Genomic DNA, 12961 nt, shown 5'->3' on the forward strand with positions numbered 1-12961 from the left:
GCCCGGCCTGTTATCTAACTTTGCAAAGGGAAGTTCTTCCCCCAGGCTGGGAGCCATAACCAGGGCCTGCCAGGTGAGAGCCGTGAGATGGCTCCACGCCCACAGCAAGCGTGCACTGCACACTCAGGCACACTTGGCGGGGGGAGGGGGTGGTTGGGGGGTGCAGGTGGTCCAGCGCTGCAGAGGGCAGGGCCGGCCTTGGGAATCAGTGTGGGCCGGGACCCGACACCCAGCACCGCAGCAGCTCAGCCAAAGGACATAGTGTTAGCACACACCCGCACAGGATGGGGCCTCACGCATGTGCCTGGGAGCCTGGGAGCCTCGAGGGGTGTTAGCATGCTTCGGCGCTGACACCTGTATGCAAGGCACGCGTGTCCTGCAAGGCACGGGGGTTTGCACGGGGTGTGGGTAAGTGGAACTTTGCACCATCAGCAGAGCCTGAAGCTTGCTCTCCTAAAAGAAGCGAGGAAAGCTGCAGTCTGGGATTCCTTTAGTCTTCCGGGGAGGGGAACAGAGATGCCTGGCAGACCAGCCCTGGGTGGGCAAGCAGAACGGGCATCCCCGAGAGGGAGCAGCTCTGCAAACCCGGCTTAGACTCCTCTTGGGTGATGTCCTGCTTCCCAGCCCATCCTGTGGACCTTAGTGGCAATAGACTGCTCTCTGTCCCTCTCACCAAGACCTTGGTCTCTATGGTCCCTAGACCCCCGAATGAATGGTCAAAGCCAAGGTTCTGCATGTCCCCCTCCACCGAAGACGGACATCAGACTTGGCGGTGGGGTGGGGCTCAGGGATGGTGTCAGGCTCTCGATTCTGCCACACACTGATGTGGGATCTTGAACAAGCCACCAGGCTCTTCTGGATCTCAGTTCCCAATCTCCTCGGTGCTGTGACCTCTGAAGCTCCTTTCAGCTCTGGTTCCATGTTTCTGACACTCCAAACTGGATGCAATAAGCACTTGGTTCCCTCCATGTAGATAATTTCTAGAGCTTTCCAAAACTACTTCGTAAAGAAGCAAAAATTCTCCAGGACACTCCCCTCCCCAACAGCCCTCTGCCTGTCCTCTGATCACCCTCCCTTCTTTCCTACTAGCCCTCCCCCAACTATGCTCTTTTCCCAATTAATTTCAAGTTTTGAATACAAAAATCATTATACGGTGCAAAGCTCAACACTTTTGATTTCTACTCCTGTCCTTCCTCCCCATTCCTCTTCCTCATAAACAAACTTCGTTTCTTTTTTGTTTGTTTGCTTTTTAAAGATTTTACTTATTTATTTGACAGACAGAGATCACAAGTAGGCAGAGAGGCAGGTAGAAAGAGAAAGAGGAGGAAGCAGGCTCCCCACTGAGCAGAAAGCCTGATGCGGGGCTTGATCCCGGGACCCTGAGATCATGACCTGAGACGAAGGCAGAGGCTTAACCCACCAAGCAAACCAGGTGCCTCACAAATTTAGTTTCTTATTTATCCTTCCAGTGCCCTTTGCTTCTGAGACACTGGGTGGTGAGGGTGAGGTGGGCCTGGGGTGCTGGCTGCCTCAGGCTGACCTGGGATTTTCAGGCTGGGCCTGACTGAACCAACTCTTGCCCCAGAACCCCCTCACGTGCTAGAGCAGCTCACCACGAATGAGGACTGGTTGGGTACCCACAGACTGCACGATTCCAGGGGCAACAGGAAATGCCTACCTGTCTCAGAAATAAGCCACCTGCCGAATGACATTTCATCCTCGTGAACTCTGCAGAACGCTTTCTTCTTCTTCTTCTTTTAAGATTTTATTTATTTATTTGAAAGAGCAAGAGAGAGAGAAAGCACGGGGCAGGGGGGAGGGGCAGAGGAGAGGGAGAGGCAGACTCTCCATGGAGCAGGGAGCCCCACCTGGGAGGGCTCGATCCCAGAACCCCAGGATCATAACCTGAGCCAAAAGCAGATGCTTCGCGGGCTGAGGCACCCAGGCGCCCCTCTGCAGAAGCCTTTCAATGTACAAATGTACTAAGTATCTGAGACCGTGCGTGAGTGCTTACTGCATAGCTGGTACCAGCCTAGATCTTGTGACACTCCCTGCCAGGCAGGTCCCTACCCTTAGGGGATTTTCATGCCACTGCAAGTCAGCCCACGTGGCACCCCCTCCTCTGCACCCAGCGTATCCAGTTGGCAGCGTCACCTGTGGTCACGCAGGGGCGACATCGGCGGGTTGCTGGGTCAGGCAGCTGGAGAGGGGAAAGACAGGGAGGGGGGAGCCTGCAGAGAAATCTGGAGACCTCTGGAAGGGACCTCCAGGCGGCAATGTTGGGACTGTCTGCACTTCGGTTTCCTGGCTCAGAGGTCTGACACCCGCTGTAGACCCCCCCCCCCCGCCACCGCTGTAGGGGGTTACGTGGACGCGCTTTCTGGCAGAGTCCTCCAGGGCTTTCTCTCGAGAGGCGCAGAGTTTCCCCCCACCCACCTGCAGGTCCCTGACAGCCACCCCACCTGCCCAGGTGCCCTTCCCTAGCATCAGCTTCCCCAGAGGCAGGCAGGAGGAGCCTGCAGGGGCCCATGGTGGTGGTGGTGGGGCTCCCTGCCCCCTTTACCCACAGGCGTGAAGACCGGAAACAGCCAAGGGCTCAGTAACCAGAGGCTGCTCAAGCCAGCTCTGGCCCCTTGATGGAGGAAGGGTCAGCCACCGATTGTAAATACGTAGCTTTCACCGGGGCTTGGAGACCCATGCGTGAAATACAACAGAGAAAAAGACAGATGCAGGACAGAGTGTGCACGTCGATGACAGTGATACGGCTATCTCTTCAAGCCTCTCTTCTGGTTTTTTGCCTCCTCCAGGAAGCCCTCCCTGGATCTGACACCTGCAGTACCCCCCATCACTGTGCCTGTCCTACCTTCCTACACTCTCCCTCGTGGGTCTGTATCCCCTGGCAGACTGTGGAGTCAAGGGAAACCACGTTTCTTCAGGAACCGTGTTCCCAGGACCTGAGATAGAGTGGGTGCTCACTGTTTAGCCCTTTGAGCTAAAGGAGGACCAGAAGAGAATGTAGGGGAATGTAGAGAACTTAAGAATTTCATCCGCCAGGTACTGCTTTTCTTACTTTCTTTGATTTTTCTGCGTTTGAGCAGGTCTGGATGCAGGTTCATGATCTTTCCAGCCCAAGGACGGACCTGCATTTTTCCTCCGGGGGTGGTACCTTGCTGGGCCACTTTGGTGTTTCAGGGGTGCTGAGAACCCCAGAACATAAGTGCCGAAGGGACCTTTGCCAATCCCTCAGTTCCCAGTGGTTCTTGTTTTACTGTCCCCTTTCTGAGGGTCGTTGGAACCTCTGCTGAACATCTGTAAGCGCTGGACATCAAACGTGCAGGACTGCAGTAGGGAACGGACACGCCGTCCGCAGTGCCTGTGCGCAGAAGGCGCTCGGTCAAGTTGGTGGTTCCTCCGGCTCATCTGGACATTCATCAAGTCCCTGAGCCCCTCTGCATATCTGACCCAAAGGACTCCACCTTGGAAAAGTCACAGGCCTTGGACCCCTGTCCCGGTGCCACTGCACACTAGTTGCAAGCCGTGGGGAGCCGTGGGGTGAGCGCTCCTTCTTGAACACGTGCGGCCCCTTCCGTTGGGATTTCCCTCCATCACCTGCGACGCGCAGGGTGCAGGGGTTCTGGAAAAGCACCTCTCACCCCAGCAGAGATGGGCTTCCCCTGCTCAAGAATCCCCAATCTAATACGATCTCCCTTTTTAAAGATGAGAAATCTGGGCTCCGACTTGTCCCCAGTGCAGTCAGAATCTTATTCCAAAGCGTGGCGTGGCCCCTTACTTTTCTGGAAAAGCCACACCCAGAAAGGGCACAGAGCCAGCCCTCTGAACTCAAGACGGTGCCCTTGATGGACACGGGGAGGGGTGGGTACCTCTGACAGCCCTAAGTGGAGGGCTCGGAGTGGGCGGGCTGGAGCAGGGCGAAGGGTGGCTGCTGGGCCCACTTGTACACAGTACAGCTTGTCCCCGCCAGCCGAGGTGCTGCCTGAGCTGGGGTCAGCTGGGCTGCCCTGTTTACACAGGGACACAGACCTTCTGCCCCTCACCCCTTGGAATGTCCGCCTTTAGGCCTGCCCAGCACGCCAGCTCTGCCCCACAGATACCAAGCAGCCCAGGCCCCCAGGCACAAGGGACAGGCAGGGAGGAACAGGAGCAACACCTGGGCGGGGGGAGGGGGAGAGGTCAAAGTGCACACATTTATTTTCTAGAACAAAGGCTAAAAGAATCAAGTTTCTTTCATTTTATTTTAAGAAGGACAAAAATTGTTATTAAAACATCTACATTATTATCAAGATACTAGACCTTATGAATATTTAATATTAAAGTGTGGTATTCTTAAATTTTTAATACACAGACATTTTAAAAGGACCATTAAATTGATTACTGCCCAGCTGAGAAATGCAGCATCCCTCTTTCCCCTACCCCAAAGGGACACTCACGTTGGGGCACCTGCCCCCCACCCCACCATGTTTGAAGTCTCGTCTGCCCGCTGGCAGTGGGCACAGGCCCCTGATTCAACTCTCTCCAAGCCTCCCAGTTGGGGTCATGACTGAAATAATCACCCTCATCGTTCAAAGTGGACTCCTGTCCCCCAACCCCTGCCTCTTGCTCTCTTCCCAACCCAGGGCAGGGGGTATCCATCTCTGGGCAGGCCAGGGAGCCCTAGATCCCAAGGGCCCCTGGATGGGTAACCGGTCAAAGAAGAAAAATCTGGACTCTAATCCTGTTCTTCTGGGCGGGAGACTAACACCAATCATTTCCTTTCCTGGAGCACTACTGCTCTCTCCCAGCGAGGCCAGAATGGTCTGGAAACTGGGCCCAGGCGGGGCCCCTCCGACCCCCGCTGCCAACCCCCCTCCAACCCACGGCTCTAAGTCCCTGCATCTGAAAAACCCCTCTTAATTACACCAGGATGGCTGCATTTTCTGGCCAAATTCTTTATCTTTAGCCCTCATTAGAAGTCATTCCTTGGATACCACACACATATATAATATTATATAGAGCGATATATTTAATACCTGTGTATATATGCATCACGGGGGCGACATATATACACACTAAAAACGAGGCTGGTGACGACAGACTGCAACACCACGGATCAGGGAAAACAAGTGTCATCGACATTCACGGCCACAGCCACGGCCCTCACCTTGGGTGTGGTCTCTCCTTCCCTCCAGTCACGCTGCCTGCACCGGGGTGCGGCCTGCTGGGGGAAGGGCGCAGGGAGAGGAAAGGGTGCATGCCATGGTTACTGGGGAAGGCTGGGCAGTGACGGCTAGAGAAACAGGGTTCTCTGTGCGCGGGTGCCCAGAACCACATCATCGCTCACTATCGATCCTTGCTTGAGGAGAAATGAGGGGCATTCCATTCTGTCTCACCCCCTCCCCACCCCGGGCTCCAGCTGTGGTCCCCGGTTCCTTCCGGGGGGGCCCCACTCTTTGTGCCAACCGCGTGGGACAATCTGGAATGTCTTGGGAACCAGGAGAGGCTGGGTCTGCCCATAGGGAGTGGGATGGAGAGGAAGGGGCGCACGCAGACAAGTCAGACGAGACAGATGGGACAGGGCTTAGTGGCTAGGGGCAGGGGCTGGGGGTCGGCTGAGGTCCCAGGCAGCTGGCGGGGCAGGGAATCAGGGAAGGCCAGGACAGACAGGCACAACTGTACGTCCAGGTCTGGGGAGAGGAGGAGAGGGCCGTGCTGGGTGCCCAGCTTCGTTTCCCTTCTCTCCGTGCTCCCTGAGCCCCGCACTTCCCCTGCCTTCCGGTTCATCCTGCAGAAGGTGCGACCGTGGGTGCCCAGCCCGTTACCAGTACCCTAAGTGGGCGTGGGAAGTAACCTGCTGTCACACTCCCCACCACCATCCTAAGGAGGGGACAGTCCCTCTGCAGGGTGCTGACATGACCAGCCTCCTGAGCCTCCCTTCCTCAGCCCACAGGGGGCGCTGCCTGGGACCCAATGCCACACTGATTTGGAGACGGTCATGGACCTGCCCAGAGCGTGGAGGGTCCAGCAGACATCTGGTCTTCAACCTTTCGACTACAGTGTGCCTCCAGGCTCTACCCCGTGCCCTGGGCTGGAGAGCCTGGCGGATCACCCCTCCTTCCCAGGTCTTTGTCTCCCTCTCTGCAGTAAGGGCTTTTGGGCGGAGTCATCTCCAAGGACTCTGAGCACCTACAGTCCACATTCCGTGGCCCACAGGAACAGGGCTGGGCTGGTGGCCTAACTGGAGAAGCTCCAGAGATCATCAAGCCCAGCCCCTCCCAATCTTCTAACCACAGGGGAAACTGAGGCCCCAGAGGGCGAGCCACCTGTACTGTGTTCCCAGCTCCATCCTGGGGCTGCATTTTAAAGCTAATTGGGGCCTCCAGCCCTCTGTTGTGTCCTGATCTGCCCTCCCCTCCAGGGGAGGTGAGGATGGGGGGAGGGTGGGGCAGGGAGAAGGACCCTCCCGCTGCAGATTCAAGTGGGGACCCCAGGCTCCCCAGCCCTGAGCTTTGGGCCCCCTTTAGGACCAGACAGAAGTTAAAGCTGTAGGCTGAAGCTGGAGGGGTCGGCCCGGCCCCTCCCTCCCCAACCAGAAGAGCCGGGGGTTGGGGGGTGGTATCTGCCCGGGGTTCCAGCAGGATGAGGACCCTGGGACCGCTTAGGGCTGCAGCACGTGCACCTGGGTATGCACACAGGTGGTAGGGGCAGAGAGGATGGACAGGGCCCCAGGGGGCCGGGGGCTGCCTGAGGAGGGCGGCCCCCCACCCCCAGCCCTAGCCTGCCCTGGACCTCCTATCAGGCCCTCTGTCCCCACCCCTGCCCCCGACCCTAGGACTTCACCCGAGGGCCCAGAGCTGGCCCTACTCCCCGGTGACAGCGGCGGCCACAGGGGCTTCCGGGGCGGCACCAGCGGGGTTCCCATCCTCTTGCAGCAGGAAGTTGTATTTGCCAAAGTCGTCGTCCCGTGGGCACAGAAGCATATCCTTGCGGGCCTTGGCCAGCTTCTGCTTCAGCACCTCGCGCCGGTCCAGCCACTCGGTGAGCTCCTCCTGCCCGTGAGCGCAGCGGCACTTATCCCCATCTGGGCAGGCCTTGCCCTTCTGGAGCCTGTGGGCAGCAGGAGGCTCACTGCCCACGCCCCACACCCTTTCCACCACCAGCTGTGGACCCGTGGCTTAACCTCCCCCGAAGACAAGCCTCTCCCTGGGCACCTGGGTCCTGATGAAAGCTGGCCCGTCCCAGCCCACTCTGGGATCTGCCCCAGGGCTCCTGGCGGGGGTCTGGCAGTTCTGAGCCCACCCCACCCCGCCCTGCCCCCATGCTCCGCACACCCAGGAGCAGCTGTCCCCTGGAGGGACACCCCCCTCGGCGTGCTGCTATCTCCAGGCCAGGGAGAGCCAGGGCTGGACACAGGCTCATCTCAGGTCTACCCCGCTGCCCGCCAGGTCCCGCCGAGCCCGCCCCGTGGCCCCGGCCGCCCAGGGAGCACCTGTCGCAGAGCCGGAACTCCCCCATGGGGAAGCGGTAGGCCCAGCCGCTGGCGTCGCTGTCGGAGGTGAAGACCTTCTCCTTGTGCTTCTCGGACTGGATGTGCTGCTGCCACTGCTTCTTGCTGTTGCTGTTCTTGCCGCAGAGCCAGCAGTGGTAGCCCATCTGGGGGCACAGCTGCCATGGGTGCCCACTCCTTGCTCCCCGGCCCACCCCCCCAGTCCGGGGACGCCGGGCCCGCCCCACGCCCTCCCAGATCAGCCTCAGACCCCGGCCAAAGCAGGCTGTTACCATGATGTCGGCGTAGTCTGTGGGCATCTGGATCTGCTTCTCCCCTTCCCGAGAACTGATCGGGGTCCCTTCCCCTGGCTTCCCTGGGTTGTGTTTCTTCAGCCACATGTCATAGGTCTGCTGCATGTCCAAGACTGGAGGGGAAGAGACGTGCCCGGTGGGAAGGGAGCCTCCCTCCATTCTGCCCCAATCCCCCCCACCCCCGGACCCGTGAGCTGGGGGCACCCCAGGCCTTGCTGTTGGGCTGCCCAGTCAGCAAGAGAAGACACAGAGAGGGGACGGCCTGGGGTGGCAAAGGAAGAGGGAGCAGGTGCTCCTGGGCCTGCTGAGAGGGTCTGGCACCGCGGGGGCACTGGGCCTGCTCTTGCCCTCATGCTTCTTCTTTTTTTTTTTAAAGGTTATTTATTTATTTACTTGACAGACAGAGATCAAAAGTAGGCAGAGAGGCAGGCAGAGAGAGAGGAGGAAGCAGGCTCCCTGCTGAGCAGAGAGCCCGATGCGGGGCTCGATCCCAGGACCCTGGGATCATGACCTGAGTCGAAGGCAGAGGCTTTACCCCACGGAGCCACCCCGGCGCCCCTCTTGCCCTCACTCTTGTTCTCCTTCATGAACGTCCACATGTCCCTCTCCTCCGGGCTGTGTGCGAAGGAGCAGTTCCCCACGTACTGGCACTTGCGGCCGTTCTGCGCGTGGATGCAGAGCTGCAAGGTGGGCGTGGGGAGAGCCGGCTGAGTCCTGCCACGGTCTGCACAGCCCCGGCCCCGGGCGGCAGGCAGGCAGGCCCTCCTGGGGCGCCTCCGTCCCCCCCACACCTGAGCTCCCGCCACCACCCTGCTCCCCGCTCCGGGCCCTCACATCGTATTGCTGTGGGAAGTTGCGAATGGAAGGCAGCGGCCTCACGGACACCCATTTCCTCTTGGCCTTCGACATCACCAGAAGGACCCGCCGCTCCTTGGTCCAGCTGCAGGACACAGGTGGCTTGTGGGGAGGCCCGGGGGACAGCCCCGGCCTCCATCCTCGGGCAGCTCTGCTGGGCATCCCCCACCGGGCTCCCCGGTGCCCCCTCAGGCCCCGCCCCCGCCCGGCTCCCCGGTGCCCCCTCGGGCCCCGCCCCCGCCCGGCTCACCAGTGCCGGGCCTTGGCACTGCAGTACTTGAGGTCTTTGTCAGGCTCCACCACCTGCCCGTTCCTCCAGCACTGGCCACACACGAACTTCATCTGCAGGTCGAAGGTGCTGGGCCCGTGTGTCCGAGGGGCACCCTGTGGGGCAAAAGGGCTGGGAGTCATCCCGGCTGACGCCTGGGGTCTGTCCCCTAGGTGGCCTCCAGGAGTGCTAGGGCCACCTGGAGCCTTAGAATGAGCCAGCCCATCATCACCACTTCCCAGAGGGAAGTAACCTCCCCACACGAGGCACGCCCCCGGCCTCAGTGTGGGAGCCAGGCCTGGGACAGGCCCCCTGGTTCCCGCAACCACTCTCTGCCTTGCCAGGCTCGTCCCCGCAGGTCTGCTCTTTGGAGCTGCTTGCATCTCCCTGCGCCTGGCCTGTTTCTGCACATGCTGTTCCCTCCGCCCAGAATGCCCTTCCTCCAGACGTCTTCAGGCCGATTTTGGAAACTTTCAAAACCCAGCTCGAGCCTCACCTCCTCTAGGAAGCCTTCCCTGGAGCACTCCTAAGGGGCAGCTGCCCATCCTAGAAGCTCCCACTCTATCTAAACTGCCTCACATTGGTCAGCTCAGCTTGACATGAGGCCCGGGCCCCCGGGGACAGCAGGGCCTGGGCGGGAAGCCGCTCTCACAGGAGCCTGTCTTGCGGGGTGGCACAGACTTCCGGGCAGCCCTGGACCCCCTCAGGCCCCACCATGTTCACTGTCCATCTTCTTCTCTAGCCTTGCCTTGGCAGGCAGGACGGCCTAGTCTTCTGCACCCCTGGGATGGGGGGGGTGAAAGGTGGGAAAAATGCCCAAGCAGGCTTGTCTTCTGCCCCTTTCAACCCCCTCACGCAGCTAGGTTGGCTAACCTACTGCCTTTCCTGTGACCTAGAGCACCCCTCTCCTCCCTGGAGCCGCAGATGGGGGGTCACACCTCCAGGCAGCGCTCTGCCCCGCAGGCTGGAAGAGGACACATGTCCCCCACCATGGGAGCCCCCTGTGTGCCTGGCACTCCCTAGTTCAGGGCCTGTCTTTGAGCAGGAAGGGGTTCTGTCTACGTGTGTTTACTGACCCCTGGCCTGGTGCTGGAGACGACTTGCAGCCTGGCTCGGCCCCAGGATGACCTCCATGTCACCTCGGTGACAAGGAAAAAGGAGACCTTCATAACTGGGGCACACACTAGGCTAGGAGTGGGCAAGAGGTTCTCCACACCACTCCAGATTTCCAGGTGTTCCACTGGATTCTCACAGAAGCCTGAGGGGACCCATTTCACAGATGAGCTAAGTGGGGACGGCTCTCATGGGCAGCCTTGCCAGTTCACTGAACTTCCCTTTTCACAACCCTACAGCCTCAGCAGCTCCTGGCGGCAAGCCCTGTTCGGGGTGGAGGGTAGGTGGGGTCATTCCCCTGTGACTGGATAAAAGGAGAGGCTCTGCGAGGTTGCTAAGCCACTCCCGGGTAAGTGGCCTGAGGACAGGAACCTGGCGAGAGGCAGGTGCTTGTGCCTCTCTGTGGGACGGCACAGCTGCGGAGCCATGGGCACGGGGCCCGAGCAGCTTCTACCCGGGCTCACAGGCCTCGCAGGGCTGCCGGCCCCGCCCTCAGATGGCAAGCAAGCAGGATGCCGCATGCCCTAGTCATGGCCAAGCCTGGCGCAGAAGCCCTGCTCCAGAGCCAGGCCCAAGGGGGGTGTCTTGGGTGGGCTCAGTGGGGCCCCTGGCAGCAAGAGGGGGTGGAAACCTGTCGGGACACCTGGGGACCCTGGCGGCAGCCGTGAGGAGGAAGAAGGGGTGAGAGGTAGTGAGGGGTCAGTCCTCGAAGAGAACACTGGAGGTCCAAGCCAAGCCCCTCACTGCTTTTCAGCCGGGATCCTGGCCAGGAACAAAACCCAAACCACATGGCAGGGAGGGGGAAGGGAGAAGAGCACAGGAAGGGACAGAGGAGGGAGAGAAAGAAAAAGGAGCAAAAAGACAGGCTGGGGTGGGGGTAGATGTTCCCAGGGGACCAGGCAGTCCTGGGGGCCAGCCTGCCCTGCTCCCTGGTTCACTCCCACCCCCATGCTGGCCTCAGTGGGGCCCAGGGGGCCAGCCTCCTCCCAAAGCGACCAGTGGGTGGGCCTGGCCTGGGGAAGGGGTTGTCTCTCATGTGCGGATGGCACGGAGGTCTCGCCTCACACTATCTCTTGGGCCCGAGACCACCCGTCCTGTCCCCGCTGTAATCCAGGGCTATAGTGGTCCCTACCTCTTGGGGACGATAGGAGGATTAGGGAGGGCACAGGGCCCAGTGCAGTGCAGGGTCTCGGCAAGCTGCAGCCTGGTCAGCGTCTGTGACCCTCACGCCCACCCAGAGACACACCAGGCAGGGATATGGTCCCCATTTTATGGGTGAGACATCCTCAGGGGAAGTGGGGATGGGGTTGGGTGGTAGGGGAACAGAGCGACGTCAGAGAACCAGGCATTTACACCACTGAGTGTGCCCCCAGGTTAGTCTCTAGATGCTCTGAGACTCAGTTTCCCCATCTGCAAATGCCACAGTGCCGCAGCTCACTTCTTCAGGGACACTGGACAGGGACGGATGGGAGGTGATACGACCCGTGGGAAGGAAAACCAGGATATTGACACGTCCCTAGAAGACGCTTGTGCATTACAAAGGGGGAAAACATAACTTCACAGTAGAGAAACTTCTACAGGGCAGGTGCGTCTAACCAAATAATCACCACTCAAGGGACACACCCTCCTGAGGACAGAGCTGAGAACATAACACCAGCTCTGGGATTCTGGAACCATCAGACAATCCCAAACGAGTGAGCCTTGTACAAGACAGCTGCTCTTCAAAACCATCAATGCCGTGCAGGACAAGAAAGGCCGGGGGACTGCTCTAGATTAAAGGAAACGAGATGGGGCGCCTGGGTGGTTTAGTTGGTTAAGCATGTGCCTTCGGCTCGGGTCATGATTTTAGGGTCCTGGGATCGAGTCCCCAGTCGGGGTCCCTTCTCCTTCTCCCTCTGCCCCTCCTCCCTGCTTGTGCACTCTCTGTCCCTCTAACTTTTTCAAATAAATAAGTAAAATCTTCAAAAAGAGAGAGAGAGAGTGATTAGACAGACACAACTAATGAATGCAGTGTCACTTGGGATTTCGGGATGATTCACACAATCTAACTAACGGGACACCATAATCTGAAAAATTATCCCAATGTTAGTTCTGTGATGCCATTGTGCTGTGGTTATTATGTAAGACCGTGGCCTTATTTTTATGAAACAGACACCAAAGTATTTAGGGGTGATACGGCATCACGACTATAACTCACCCTCAAACAGTTCAGAAGAAGATATGTATATAATTGCACACAAATGTTTATGTGTGGATGTACACACACACACACGTAGGGTGAAGCAAGTGTAGAATGTGGTAAAATGGGTTATTATCTGGGGAACCTAGAAATGGGTACACAGGAATTCTTTGTACCATTCTGGTAATTTTCTGGGTACGTCTGAAAGGAGGCTCCGTTACAGGGATGGCGAGTGGCCCCCGGAGACCGGATCCCACCCCCAGCGCCACCCCAGCGCCTCACCAAGCCACTGCTGGCCTTCCCGGCGTGGGCTTCCATCTGCTGCCAGTACTTCTTGGATTCCTGGACGATGTCTTCGTGGGTCATGCCTGTGGAGGGCGGGACCAGACACGGGCGTCCGTGAAGGAGCTCAGCGAGGAGAGAGGCAGGGGATCGGCAGGGTCCCGCCTGGGCCCAGGCCCAAGGAGTCCCACTCCCCAGCCAGGCCCCGCCATGGAGAGACACACGGAGCAGGGAACACACTCATCCTCTCTGGGCCTGTCTGTTCAGTTGGGAATGGAGGACCTGCTCCAAGCCCTCACAGGGAGCAGGAGAATCCATGCAGCCGAGAGTGGGGAGATGCGGGAGAAAGGTGTGGGGCCTGCGGCAGGGTAGGGGGACGCCCCTGCCCGCATGCCAGGGTCTCCGCAGCTACTCAGCCCTCCTCCCTCAGCAGGGTCTCAGGCCTGACTGCTGCTTGGCAGCCCCTAGCC

General features: G+C 59.2%; 1 protein-coding gene and 1 long non-coding RNA gene across 14 annotated transcripts in view; one reads left to right on the forward strand and one right to left on the reverse strand.

Annotated features, from left to right (window-relative positions):
- Positions 1-2: 2 nt before the first annotated feature.
- LOC309869277 lies at positions 3-4540 on the forward strand. Its single transcript, XR_014314091.1, has 2 exons — positions 3-73; positions 3099-4540. It is a non-coding gene; the product is annotated as an uncharacterized lncRNA (long non-coding RNA).
- ZC3H7B (zinc finger CCCH-type containing 7B) overlaps positions 4235-12961 on the reverse strand; it is a 57786-nt gene continuing 49059 nt past the window's right edge. For all 13 annotated transcript variants that reach the window (XM_082739975.1, XM_082739967.1, XM_082739973.1 and 10 more), the window contains exons 17-23: positions 12492-12577; positions 8900-9033; positions 8629-8734; positions 8366-8474; positions 7774-7907; positions 7484-7647; positions 4235-7101 (exon numbers count right to left, since the gene is read on the reverse strand). In XM_082739975.1, coding sequence (XP_082596101.1) covers positions 6855-7101; positions 7484-7647; positions 7774-7907; positions 8366-8474; positions 8629-8734; positions 8900-9033; positions 12492-12577 — 980 coding nt within the window. In that variant the 3' untranslated portion in view covers positions 4235-6854. The remainder of the gene's footprint in view (positions 7102-7483; positions 7648-7773; positions 7908-8365; positions 8475-8628; positions 8735-8899; positions 9034-12491; positions 12578-12961) is intronic.

This window comes from Mustela nivalis (assembly GCF_964662115.1).
Source record: "Mustela nivalis genome assembly, chromosome: 7".
Taxonomy (NCBI): domain Eukaryota; kingdom Metazoa; phylum Chordata; class Mammalia; order Carnivora; family Mustelidae; genus Mustela; species Mustela nivalis.